Raw genomic sequence first — 14,371 nt, forward strand, 5'->3', positions numbered from 1 at the left:
CTTTTTGCCCACAGATATCGCCAGAAATAAAAATAAATATAAAATATAATATATTATATGAAAAGTATGACAATAACAAAAATGAAGCCCCATCTATCACAAAAAAAACTAAAAAAAAAATTTAATGTCCAAGCAAAAAAAAAAATTTTTTTTACAGCTCTTTAAACCACATATACTAGAAAAAAAACAAAACGTGAAAATGTGCCTGGTCTGGAAAAGGGATAAAAGGCCTGATTTGAAACTAGCTAAAAATGTAGCACTGTTTTCTTTCTATGCTGACTGCAGAATGAGTTAACTGAGGGAATGTCAGTGAGCACAAATCTGATGGGGGGGGGGTAAGAAACTTTTTTTTATCTGTCTTGCATTACCATTTTGGGGTGTCACCACGTAGCCATGGCAATGAAGGTCACCCCCCCCCCCACACCTCCCTATAGCCACCATGTTTGTACCCACATCTAATTTCCTTGATCGTAGGTTCAATCAAAAATTAATTCAATAAATTAAAAACAAAAATGCAAAAAAGGTTCCCAGAAAATGGTGATGAGACAATTTTTATTATTATTATTTTATATTTTAAAAAGAAATATGATTTTTTTTTAAACCTTAAAATAATAAAGGCCACCGGTCTTTGGCTGTAGTCGGAGGACCACGCTGCCGGTCATTACTGCACAATGGACGTCGTAATCCCCCCCCAAAAAAAAACCACAAATGGCGGAAATTCTTTTTTTTTTTTTTTTTTTTTTGTTCTAAATTTTACTGCAAAAGTCATCCAGCAAACAACAACTATGGGAACAGATAAAGAAAAATGTGTGAAAAAAAAAAAGGAAAATTCGAAAAAATAAATAAAAATACATAAAGTCTCAGCAGCTACAACACAGAACACTCCACCTGCGCAGATTGCACGCACCCTGCACGCGGCGCTGCGCTGAGGAGAGCAGCCGCCATCACTCCGCCGTCCCTCAGGACTTTGCCCCCGGCTTCTCCGCTCTGCAGGCCGCGGCCTAGCTCCTCCCGCACATCCCCGGACTCTCCTGACCGCCGTCCCCGGCCCGCAGCGCCCTGCAGCCTCTCCCTCCAGTCACTATGCCGCCGCCATTACGTTTCGCGGCCAATATCTCTTGGTTATTCCAGGACGTCCCCGACTTCCCCGGGAGGATCTCGGCGGCGGCCCGGGCCGGCTTCCCAGCGGTGGAGGTGGCCTGGCCTTACGACGCGGATCTGGGGGGGATGAAGGCCGCTCTGAAGGAAAACAACATGGAGCTGGTGCTGCTGAACACTCCTGCAGGTGACACGGCGGGCGGCCATGGCGTCCGGGATTGTGTGTTGCTAGGTTACACCCCCTGTGCCGCCATCTTTATTTTGCACCTTTGTTGTCCTGTGAGGCGGCAGTGGCGCAAGTTTTACATTTTGCTCATTAACCCCTTCATTTACTGCTATTACGGCGACACCAAACGTCTCAATGTTTTTTTTTTGTGGCTTAGAATTTTTTTAAATTTTCTTAGAAGAAAAAAAACCTCATTTTTTAATGATATTTTTTTGCCTCTATTTTCCAAGGCTTTAATTATTTTTTTTTTGTTGCTTTGTCGGCTTCTCGTTGTAGTATTTATCGGCACCATTTTGGGGGTACTTTTATTTTGCTTTTTTTTTTTTCCCCTTCATGGTGTTTATTATCTTATGGGATAAATTATTGGACGGGGATTGTACGGACCTGACGACTCCAAATAGGATTACATTTTTTTTCCTTTAGCTGGAAAACAAAGTGATGTTATTTTGTTATTTTTTGGTTTGTTTATATATATATATATATATATATATATATATATATATATATATATATATATATTGTTTTCTAAATCAGAATTCGCCATTTATGTAATTTTTTTGTATTTTTTATATATTTATTGCATTTGTAAATCTTCCCCTTTAAGCCAGTTGACTATTGTATGGTTTGGTTTCCATTCCTTGACAGCAAGCAGAGATCTTGAAAATGGCAGAATCAGCCCTAATCAGGGCCCCTAAAAGAACCAGTCAGATAAATAAGGCGCGGATCACACCCTGTGTAATGGCGACATTCTCTTGGTTAGGTCACGGCCATCTCCTGCCGGACCCCCCCTTGTCTGCGACCCCCTGCGCTTGGACTCTTTTGTGTTTAGAACTTGTACTGATGAATTATCATAAATCTGCTCTGTAATTTTTCCTCCCTGCAGGAGACGTATCGGCCGGAGAACTGGGGCTCGGTGCTTTACCCGGGAGACAAGATGAATTCCGCGCCGGTCTACAACAGGCGGTCACCTGGGCCCGAGAACTGGACTGCACCAGGTAACGGGAGGAATGGTATTAGAAGCGGTGCACAAGAGTGCTTCCAATATTAATCAGCAGAATAGTGAGTGCAGCTCTGGAGTATAATACAGGATGTAACTCAGGATCAGTAATGTAATGTATGTACACAGTGACTGCACCTGCAGAATAGTGAGTGCAGCTCTGGAGTATAATACAGGATGTAACACAGGATCAGTAATGTAATGTATGTACACAGTGACTCCACTAGCAGAATAGTGAGTGCAGCTCTGCGGTATAATACAGGATGTAACTCAGAATCAGTACAGGATCAGTAATGTAATGTATGTGCACAGTGACTGCACCAGCAGAATAGTGAGTGCAGCTCTGGAGTATAATATAGCATATAACTTAGGGTAAGTAATGCTATGTATGTACACAGTGACTCCACAAGCAGAATAGTGAGTGCAGCTCTGGAGTATAATGCAGGATAAGTAACATATGTAACTGTAAAACCATATTTTTTTAATTCTGTTCATAAAAATTCTGTCCTCCAATATTGTATACATCGGGGGCAGCTGTGACCTTCGCTCTGGGGTTTCTCTTACAGGATACACATCATGGCCGGGCGGGTACCTGCCGGCATGGACAGGGCATCTATTGAGAAAGAGATGGAGGAGACTTTCATAGAGAACCTGAGATATGCAGCTGATATGTTACAGGAGGTAGGAGTAAAGTCCAGACTTATCGCCACCGGGGCTCTGATTTGGTTTGAGGGGTTGGTGTCGCCCCCATTCTCCAGGCGGTACAGTGCTTCCAACATAATCTGCAATCATCTCTAATTATCTTGATGCTCCACAGCTCCTTTCCTCCTGCTGTTCCCTTCCCCTTCGCACACACGGTCACCAGGAGAAGAAACCTCCCAGCATCTCTTACTTGTTCAGTATCTGCATTGTCAAATGTGCTTTCTGTACTCTGGGCTCTATACAGGCATCTTCCCCGTCTGTAAAAGCTTGCTGTTTCCAATACCAACTAGCAGAGTAATGAATACAGCTCTGAAGTATAGTATAGGCTGTGAATACTTTCCGTGCACTTCACCTGCACAATCCACTTGCATTTCTTAGGAAATGATTTAGACTTTTTGTATAAGCTCATTAGCATGTGGAAATCTGCAAAAAAAAAATATATATCCCTCTCATTTTTGTGCATAAAGTAGAGCGGATGACGTGCAGTAGGTAAGTAATGTCTCCGCTATAACCGGTCTTGGGAGTAACCGTCACTTCTCCTTCCAGGCCGGGATTGTGGGTCTCATCGAACCTATAAATTGCCGCATTTCGGAGCCCCTGTATTTCCTGAACACCCCGCAGCAGGGTAAGTGAGGTGTGGGTGGGGGGAGGGGTGGTACGGTCCTCAGGCTAAACAATACTACAGGCGGTTCTTCTTCTAGGGGCCTCAATCTTACAGAAGGTAGGAAGACCCAATGTGAAGATGCAGATGGTAAGTTGTGAATAGTTTGTTGCTCTTACCAATTCCAGGCTATGAATTATCACTAGAAAGAGAATAAGAACCCGACACTGATCATAGAGAAATATAACGAGACCAATGACGACGACAGACCCTACAATAATCACTAGTGATCATTAAAGGGAAGGTGTCAGCAGAAATAAACTTATTGTTGAAATACATATATACAGTGAAGGAAATAATTATTTGACCCCTTGCTGTTTTTGTAAGTTTGCCCACTGACAAAGACATGAACAGTCTATAATTTTAATGGTAGGTTAATTTTAACATTGAGAGATAGAATATCCCCAAAAAGATGACGAAAATCACATTGTATAAATTAGATAGAGTTTTTTTGCAGTGAGAAATAAGTATTTGATCCCTCTGGCAAACAACACTTAATACTTGGTGGCAAAACCCTTGATGGCAAGCACAGCAGTCAGACGTTGTTTGTAGTTGATGATGAGGTTTGCGCACATGTCAGGAGGAATTTTGGTCCACTCCTCCTTGCAGATCATCTCTAAACCATTCAGATTTTGAGGTTCTCGCTTGGCAACTCGGAGCTTCAATTCCCTCCATAAGTTTTCCTTTGTTGCACTGGCTGTATGATTTGGGTTATTGTCTTGCTGGAAGACCCAGCCACGACCCATTTTTAATGTCCTGGTGGAGTGAAGGAGGTTGTCACTCAGGATTTTACGATACATGGCTCTATCCATTCTCCCATTGATGTGGTGAAGTAGTCCTGTGCCCTTAGCAGAGAAACACCCCCAACACACAATGTTTCCACCTCCATGCTTGACAGTGGGGATGGTGTTCTTTGGGTCATAGGCTGCATTTCTCTTCCTCCAAACATGGCGACTTGAGTTAATGGCAAATAGCTCAATTTTTGTCTCATCTGACCACAGCACCTTCTCCCAATAACTCACAGAATCATCCAGGTGTTCATTGGCAAGCTTCAGACGGGCCTGCACATGTGCCTTCTTGAGCAGGTGGACCTTGCGGGCACTGTAGGATTTTAAACCTTTAAGGCGTAATGTGTTACCAATGGTTTTCTTGGTGACTGTGGTCCAAGCTGCCTTGAGATCATTAACAAGTTCCCCCGTGTAGTTTTAGGCTGATCTCTCACCTTCCTCATGATCAAGGATACCGCACGAGGTGAGATTTTGCATGGTGCGCCAGATCGATGTCGATTGACAGTCATTTTGTATTTCTTCCATTTTCCTACTATTGCACCAACAGTTGTCTCATTCTCACCCAGCGTCTTACTTATGGTTTTGTAACCCATTCCAGCTTTGTGCAGGTCTATGGTCTGGTCCCTGACATCCTTAGAAAGCTCCTTGGTCTTGCCCATGTTGTAGAGGTTAGAGTCTGACTGATTGAGTCTGTGGACAGGAGTCTTTTATACAGGTGACTATGTAAGACAGCTGTCTTTAATGCAGGTAACGAATTGATTAGGAGCGTCTGACTGGTCTGTAGGAACCAGAACTAGTGATGAGCGAGTATGTTTTGTTAACCCTTTCGCCGAGTATGCTCGGGCGAGCACCGAGTAGTTACAGCTGCTCGGTGTTATGTTTGAATCACTCCCGTGTGCATGATTTGCGACTGTTTGACAGCTTTAGTACATGTAAGGAATGTCTATTTCTTACATATTCCTCACATGTATTAAAGCTGTCAAACAGTCGCAAATCATGCACACAGGAGTGATTCAAACATAACACCGAGCAGCTGTAACTACTCGGTGCTCGCCCGAGCATACTCGCCGAAAGGGTCAACAGAACATACTCGCTCATCACTAGCCAGAACTCATAATGGTTTGTAGTGGATCAAATACTTATTTCTTACTGCAAAATGCAAAACAAATGATCTAATTTATACAATGTGATTTTCGTCATCTTTTTGGGGATATTCTATCTCTCAATGTTAAAATTAACCTACCCTTAAAATTATAGACTATTCATGTCTTTGTCAGTGGGCAAACTTACAAAAACAGCAAGGGATCAAATAATTATTTCCTTCACTGTATATCTATGTACACTGCTAAAAAAATAAAGGGAACACTGAAATAACACATCCTAGATCTGAATGAATGAAATATTCTCATTGAATACTTTGTTCTGTACAAAGTTGAATGTGCTGACAACAAAATCACACAAAAATCATCAATGGAAATAAAATTTATTAACCAATGGAGGCCTGGATTTGGAGTCACCCCCCAAAATTAAAGTGGAAAAACACACTACAGGCTGATCCAACTTTGATGTAATGTCCTTAAAACAAGTCAAAATAAGGCTCAGTATTGTGTGTGGCCTCCACGTGCCTGTATGACCTCCCTACAACGCCTGGGCATGCTCCTGATGAGGCTCAGCATTATGTGTGGCCTCCACGTGCCTGTATGACCTCCCTACAACGCCTGGGCATGCTCCTGATGAGGTTGTGGATGGTCTCCTGTGGGATCTCCTCCCAGACCTGGACTAAAGCATCCGCCAACTCCTGGACAGTCTGTGGTGCAACTTCAAACTTTTGTGAAATCAAACTGTCCACTTAGGAAGCAACACTGATTGACAATCAATTTGACATGCTGTTGTGCAAATGGAGTAGACAATAGATGGAAATTATTGGCAATTATCAAGACACCCTCAATAAAGGAGTGGTTCTGCAGGTGGGGACCACAGACCACATCTCAGTACCAATGCTTTCTGATGTTTTGGTCACTTTTGAATGTTGGTTGTGCTTTCACACTCGTGGTAACATGAGACGGACTCTACAACCCACAGAAGTTGCTCAGGTAGTGCAGCTCATCCAGGATGGCACATCAATGCGAGCTGTGGCAAGAAGGTTTGCGGTGTCTGTCAGCGTAGTGGCCAGAGGCTGGAGGCGCTACCAGGAGACAAGCCAGTACACCAGGAGACGTGGAGGGGGCCGTAGGAGGGCAACAACCTAGCAGCAGGACCACTACCTCCGCCTTTGTGCAAGGAGGAACAGGAGGAGCACTGCCAGAGCCCTGCAAAATTACCTCCAGCAGGCCACAAATGTGCATGTGTCTGCACAAACGGTTAGAAACCGACTCCATGAGGGTGGTATGAGGGCCCTACGTCCACAGATGGGGGTTGTGCTCACAGCCCAACACCGTGCAGGACGCTTGGCATTTGCCACAAAACACCAGGATTGGCAAAGTCGCCACTGGCGCCCTGTGCTCTTCACAGATGAAAGCAGCTTCACACTGAGCACATGTGACAGACATGACAGAGTCTGGAGACGTCGTGGAGAGCGATCTGCTGCCTGCAACATCCTTCAGCATGACCGGTTTGGCAGTGGGTCAGTAATGGTGTGGGGTGGCATTTCTTTGGAGGGCCGCACAGCCCTCCATGTGCTCGCCAGAGGTAGCCTGACTGCCATTAGGTACAGAGATGAGATCCTCAGACCCCTTGTGAGAACATATGCTGGAGCGGTTGGCCCTGGGTTCCTCCTAATGCAGGACAATGCCAGACCTCATGTGACTGGAGTGTGTCAGCAGTTCCTGCAAGATGAAGGCATTGAAGCTATGGACTGGCCCGCCCGTTCTCCAGACCTGAATCCGATTGAGCATATCTGAGACATCATGTCTCGCTCCATCCACCAACGTCACGTTACATCAAAGTTGGATCAGCCTGTAGTGTGTTTTTCCACTGTAATTTTGGGGGTGACTCCAAATCCAGGCCTCCATTGGTTAATAAATTTGATTTCCATTGATTATTTTTGTGTGATTTTGTTGTCAGCACATTCAACTTTGTACAGAACGAAGTATTCAATGAGAATATTTCATTCATTCAGATCTAGGATGTGTTATTTGAGTGTTCCCTTTATTTTTTTTGAGCAGTGTATATATACAGTACAGACCAAAAGTTTGGACACACCTTCTCATTTAAAGATTTTTCTGTATTTTCATGACTATGAAAATTGTACATTCACACTGAAGGCATCAAAACTATGAATTAACACATGTGGAATTATATACTTAACAAAAAAGTGTGAAACAACTGAAAATATGTCTTATATTCTAGGTTCTTCAAAGTAGCCACCTTTTGCTTTGATGACTGCTTTGCACACTCTTGGCATTCCATCGATAAGCTTCAAGAGGTAGTCACCGGAAATGGTCTTCCAACAATCTTGAAGGAGTTCCCAGAGATGCTTAGCACTTGTTGGCCCTTATGCCTTCACTCTGCGGTCCAGCTCATCCCAAACCATCTCGATTGGGTTCAGGTCTGGTGACTGTGGAGGCCAGGTCATCTGGCGTAGCACCCCATCACTCTCCTTCTTGGTCAAATAGCCCTTACACAGCCTGGAGGTGTGTTTGGGGTCATTGTCCTGTTGAAAAATAAATGATGGTCCAACTAAACGCAAACCGGATGGAATAGCATGCCGCTGCAAGATGCTGTGGTAGCCATGCTGGTTCAGTATGCCTTCAATTTTGAATAAATCTCCAACAGTGTCACCAGCAAAGCACCCCCACACCATCACACCTCCTCCTCCATGCTTCACGGTGGGAACCAGGCATGTAGAGTCCATCCGTTCACCTTTTCTGCGTCGCACAAAGACACGGTGGTTGGAACCAAAGATCTCAAATTTGGACTCATCAGACCAAAGCACAGATTTCCACTGGTCTAATGTCCATTCCTTGTGTTCTTTAGCCCAAACAAGTCTCTTCTGCTTGTTGCCTGTCCTTAGCAGTGGTTTCCTAGTAGCTATTTTACCACTAAGGCCTGCTGCACCAATTCTCCTCTTAACAGTTGTTGAAGAGATGTGTCTGCTGCTAGAACTCTGTGTGGCATTGACCTGGTCTCTAATCTGAGCTGCTGTTAACCTGCGATTTCTGAGGCTGGTGACTCGGATAAACTTATCCTCAGAAGCAGAGGTGACTCTTGGTCTTCCTTTCCTGGGGCGGTCCTCATGTGAGCCAGTTTCTTTGTAGCGCTTGATGGTTTTTGCAACTGCACTTGGGGACACTTTCAAAGTTTGCCCAATTTTTCGGACTGACTAACCTTCATTTCTTAAAGTAATGATGGCCACTCGTTTTTCTTTACTTAGAATTTGTATTATGGCAAGAAAAAAGCAGCTAACAGTCTATTCAGTAGGACTATCAGCTGTGTATCCACCGGACTTCTGCACAACACAACTGATGGTCCCAACCCCATTTATAAGGAAAGAAATCCCACTTATTAAACCTGACAGGGCACACCTGTGAAGTTAAAACCATTTCCGGTGACTACCTCTTGAAGCTCATCAAGAGAATGCCAAGAGTGTGCAAAGCAGTCATCAAAGCAAAAGGTGGCTACTTTGAAGAACCTAGAATATAAGACACATTTTCAGTTGTTTCACACTTTTTTGTTAAGTATATAATTCCACATGTGTTAATTCATAGTTTTGATGCCTTCAGTGTGAATGTACAGTTTTCATAGTCATGAAAATACAGAAAAATCTTTAAATGAGAAGGTGTGTCCAAACTTTTGGTCTCTACTGTATCTCATCAAAATAAAGATTTTGCAATTTTACCACTGGTCACTAGGTGTAATATTAGATTCTTATCTCCTGTTGGGCACATGTACATTACCAGCAATAGACTCAGAGCCCACTTGATGGGGTGGAATCATTGTCAGAGCATGCTCTAATCTGGGAAAAGTCATTGTGTAGGGAGGAGGTGAGCTGTGACATCAGCTATTGTGCTTGATCCTGTGTTATCTACTGTATATAGAGGTTTCATTCTAATCCTGTCTCGGATGGTAATGAGACTGCTGAAAGGTCATCTGTCCAGAACAGGAAGTATGGGTCTAATATTAGCTCTAAGGGTCAGTGTGAACATTGCAAGATTTTTTTTCTTTAAAAGGGCACTGTGACATACATGGGAGGGGGGGGTGGTATTATAATGAGAGGAGGCCGGAATTTCTTCCTGGCACCCTACACCCCAGAAGAAATCATTAATATTAAAGTGTATTTTTCAACTAGACTGCAGCTATGAGGGATACCGGTAAGACCAGTTTATCCATTCTATCACCTATATGTCCATAGTAATAGCTTAAAAGCATCCCAGGGGGTGACAGATTCCCTTTAAATAGATAGCAAAAAGAAAAAAAACCAAAAGTCGGTTTTCAACAATAAGGTGCTTTCTAATGTCACGTTACCTGTAAATCTGTTTGCTGCTTTTACCATCTGTCTGCAACATGAAAACCCACATCCTTCTTCTGTTATAGGATCTTTTCCACTGGCAGATAATGGACGGAAATCTGACGGAGAATATTAAGACGTATTTCCCATTGATAGGTGAGAAATGCATTGTTACCTTTTGTATGGGAGGTGGTGAACTTAGAGCATTTACAGGAAGCGGCAGGGTGAGTTTGGCAGGTCACACAACGGATACTGAGATCACCAGGTCCTATATGGCTGCGCCGCTTATCCCCAATGAATCCTTTTACTGATACAACTGCTGACATTTAAAGGGTTACTCCCATCTTAATAGACTATTTTCGGATTGACCTTGTTTAAAATTTGCAGCACTTACTTTTCCTTTATTTACAGCTTGTTGCCTAGGAGACCAACCACCGCTGCTGTCTAGATTGTAAGCACTGCGATGAGAAGGTAACCGCGCGCTCCATCGATCTTGTGTTCTGAACAAAAGAGCTTGTAAGCCCTGCACATGTTGTGCTGTCTAGCAGCGGTGGTCGGTCTCCAAGGCAGCGAGCTGTAAAGTGTTAATATCTCAAGAACGACTGAAAGTTTTATTAAGCAGTAAACTGCAAAATTGCTTGTAATTACAAGGACTGTCCGACAATACCCTATTACCTTAGAAAGGAGTGACCCCCCTTTAATGTCCGGCCCTGAGCTGCCCTCCTCCTCCTCCTCCTCAGACTTCATCCAGCTCTTGGTATCTCTCGTCCTTAGCAGAGCGGTGGGATTCCCATTTTCGGTAACATTCTCCGACGCGGCTAGTGTGCGAGCAGATTTCACGTTGCTGTAATTACGTTCTTACCAGATCATGTCGTTGAGTTTTCAGAAGATAAAATGTGCCGTGTTATTCTCCAGAAAAAATGCAGACTTACAATACGAGAAGAGAATTTTACCCGAGCCAAATTAGAATTGCTCCGATACATTTTATTCCACATTGCTCGTCCCGATCCTTTTATAACTCGCTCCGGCAGTGTGAACTGACACTTATCTCTGCGCAGGTCACGTGCAGGTGGCTCAGGTCCCTCATCGCAACGAGCCGGACAGTCCCGGCGAGCTGAACTTCATGTATCTGTATGAGCTCCTGCAGGAACTCGGCTACCAGGGCTACATCGGATGTGAATACAGACCAAGAGGTGAGTGTGGGGGCAAAACATGTGCGACCCCCTAGAAAGGGCCACGCATGATGAAGAAAGTCCAGAAAAGATATGATGTTGGGTGGGGAAGGGGGTTGGAGGGTGACCCAATTGCTTAAATTGGTGGAGCTACAGCTCAAGACCGATGCATTCAGGCAGTGCAGCTAAGCAAAAGTTAGTGTTCTAAACGAGCAGTGCTGGAGTGTAAAGCATGGGGAAAAGAAGCACAGCCTGGTAGTACACAAACAGTGCAGCCAAGCAAAAGTTAGGGTATGTTCACACATCATACTTTTTTGGGCGTTACATATCTGTAGCAAAACCTGATCTCTGGCAGGAAAGAGGTGTCAAAAATGCAGGTTTTGCTGCGTGTTTTTTTTTTTTTTTTTTTTGCAGAATTGTGTCCCTTGTTCATGCTCAGTCTCTTTTATGCATGTACATAAAGTTCAGTGAAAAAAAAAAAACATTCTAGTTTTGGCATAACAGTGAGGGGAGGGGAATTGTTCAGGAATAGTTTAATTAACAAACTCAATGCACTGCCAGTGTGTATGACACTACTTTCACACTATGGTTGGGCATTCAGTTGCACAGGCATTGTTCAACTTCACACCTCCCTAGGCCACAGGTATTGTTCAATCTCACACCTAGCTCAGCCAATGCTTACACTCTACACAATTATTAAACTCTCCTAATACAAACAACCATCTCAGTGACAAAGACAAGATGGTAAAAATCACAAAAATAAATTAAATGTGTTTCACATACTGTTTTACCTGCTTATTTTCACTAAAAATGCCGCAAAACCTGATAGCCATGTTCACACCATGGTTTTTTTTCAGCGTTTTTCACTACTCATTACTTCCTATAGGTGAAAAAACGCTGAAATTAGTGACATGCTCTATTTTCCAGAAAAGGCTGCAAGGCACAAAATACACAATAAAAAAAAGCGATATGTGAACAGAAAATTCTGGTTTCTCGGACTTTGCTGCTACTGCAAAAGGCAGCTGAAAATTTGCATAAAAGTCTGCAGCAAAAACCGCTGAAAAAAACATGGTGTGAACATAGCCTTTGTGTTCTAAAGGAGCAGTGCTGCAGTGTAAAGCATGGGGAAAGGAAAAACATTCTGGGAGCACACAGACAGTGGTTTGAGAAGCAAGAAGGCTGCTCTGTTGTATGACAGAAGAAAACAGCACTCCCCTTTATGGGATACAGCCTTACATAGCAGCAAAGGAAAAGCATGACTGATCCCTAGACAGTCGTCCAGAGAAAATAAGTGGCTTTCTCTTTTCTCCAGGAGATACGGCGGCCGGACTCGGGTGGATGAAGACTTACAGGAGGAAATATGGAGGTCAAGACACGGCCGTGTAAACGGAGGATGGAGAATGTCAGCCCAGCACCAGCCATCTGATCTTTTCTTAAGAAAGTAATGTGTCCATCATTACCGGTTCCCTGTTGGTGGTCACCCAGCTTTCCCAGGCTCCTGTGCGGCTTGTATACACAGCTGTGCAGCAGTCCAGGAGCGGGAGATATACAACATTGTATAACTAGGTACATGTACCTTTCAGAAGCCTGGGAAAGCTGGGTAATAACAGCCAGCCGAACGGTTATCACATCAGATGGGGGCACGTAAACTTTGTTTATAAGAGAACGTCATTTATTCATTGGTTTGGGATTAGGTAACATTTACATAAAATCTTACATTTTTTCGAATTTGGCTTAAAAATAAAGAAATCTGTGGGATTGTAGTCACGACTCAGTCGCTTTCCTCTCCGAGGGGTCGTCGGCAGAGGACGGTAGCAGCAGATTACCCTCCCTCCCCGAGGGGCTGTATCCCGGCGGGATCTAGTCTCTTGTAATAGTGTATGGCGGCGGCGGCGGCAGTAGTGGCAGCGCTGTCAGAGTAAGCCGCTCCATAGGTTGAAGCAGGCGGTATTGATCACAGACTCCAGGTGGTGGTACGTAGAAACCAGCTGCGGCGGCGGACTCTCGCTGTTCTGCGGCTGCTCTGGAAACGGCTCCCGAAACACGACCTTGAGACTCTGAGACAAAAAAAAGAAGAGAAATGGTAAAAATATGCCATAAATTAGTTACATTTGTATAAATCAACGACCCTGGATATCACCCTGCCAACATGAATGAAAACCTCTATGCTTTACACTGCAGGCTGCATCCAGAGAGTAGATAAAATTGGAAACAAGGTGTATATTATAAGAATAGATAAGTTACATATGGGGGGGGAGGGGGATTTGGCCTTTCAGGAGTCTGGAAAAGACTCCTCTATAGAAGAAACAACTTTGGTTTTCTGGCAGAGCTGCTGCCCGTCCAGGTTATTAGCAAAGCGCTCTCTTATTACAGTTAATCTGATAATGACGGTATTCACACAGCGACTATTTAGCCCTCGGTGACCGTTTAAGTGACAGACGTCTGATGGCGGCGACGCTTTTACTGCAGGATTAAGTTTGTAATCCTCAAAAGCTTCCACCATGCGGATCCAGAAGACAGACGGACCCGTCTGAAATCGCCATCTTTTGAAGATAAATATATTCCGTTTCAGAAGCCGCGGTGGCGGCAATTCTTCTTTTCACTTTGATTTCCTGTCATTTTCACTTTTTTACTGGATTCAGCCGAATAATGTGCAAAAATGAAGTAACAGCAGTTTATAGAGAGCGAGGACGGACGCAGGTGGTGGAGACTACACCGAGCCATATTCTGCGACGACATGGACAAACCCAACCATGCAGTCAATCCCCTATGAGCTAAACACGGCGAGCGTGCAGGATCGCCACGCACGCCTACACTTAACTTTATTACCTCTCCTGGGGTGAACCAAGGTGGAAGCCACACGCCATCGTCAAACATGTGCACCTGACAAACATTCAGATTTGCTGTCATGACAGTTTGTATCAGCGGCAGGGAAAAATGTATTAATCCCAAGTCCGGGTGTTTCTAAGGTCTAGACTATAAAACATTTCTAACAAATCTCAAAAGTAGAGATGAGAAATTCAATTTGCTGGTTTCGGCGTCCAGTCTGGTTATTAATTCAGTGCCCGGCCTCCGCAGTGCTTCGTGTGCTTATTAGGCCGTACAATGTCATTACATTACAGGACCCAGTAAGCACAAGAGGCGCCGAGGATGCCAGGTGCAGAAGGAAAGACTGGCTGCCATGTTGGACCGGACTGGATGCTAGACTTGAACTGATCATCTCCAAAGTATTCGGTCGGTATGGATTTTTAACTGTTGGATGTAAACAAGAATTTCCCCCA

General features: G+C 44.0%; 2 protein-coding genes across 4 annotated transcripts in view; one reads left to right on the plus strand and one right to left on the minus strand.

Moving 5' to 3' along the window:
* Nucleotides 1–875: 875 nt before the first annotated feature.
* Nucleotides 876–12,853, plus strand: HYI (hydroxypyruvate isomerase (putative)). The gene is made up of 8 exons (XM_073643680.1): nt 876–1,285; nt 2,208–2,319; nt 2,888–3,002; nt 3,570–3,648; nt 3,725–3,774; nt 10,005–10,074; nt 10,977–11,111; nt 12,403–12,853. Exons 1-8 carry the CDS (start codon nt 1,084–1,086, stop codon nt 12,474–12,476), a joined length of 837 nt encoding a protein of 278 aa, XP_073499781.1. The 5' UTR covers nt 876–1,083; the 3' UTR covers nt 12,477–12,853.
* Nucleotides 12,693–14,371, minus strand: part of SZT2 (SZT2 subunit of KICSTOR complex) — a 69,972-nt gene continuing 68,293 nt past the window's right edge. For all 3 annotated transcript variants that reach the window (XM_073643653.1, XM_073643654.1, XM_073643652.1), the window contains one exon: nt 12,693–13,147. In XM_073643653.1, the coding sequence (XP_073499754.1) occupies nt 13,004–13,147 (144 nt within the window). In that variant the 3' untranslated portion in view covers nt 12,693–13,003. The remainder of the gene's footprint in view (nt 13,148–14,371) is intronic.

The sequence above is a fragment of the Phyllobates terribilis genome, unplaced genomic scaffold, assembly GCF_046119375.1.
Source record: "Phyllobates terribilis strain yellow unplaced genomic scaffold, ASM4611937v1 Scaffold_8__6_contigs__length_399053987, whole genome shotgun sequence".
NCBI lineage: Eukaryota > Metazoa > Chordata > Amphibia > Anura > Dendrobatidae > Phyllobates > Phyllobates terribilis.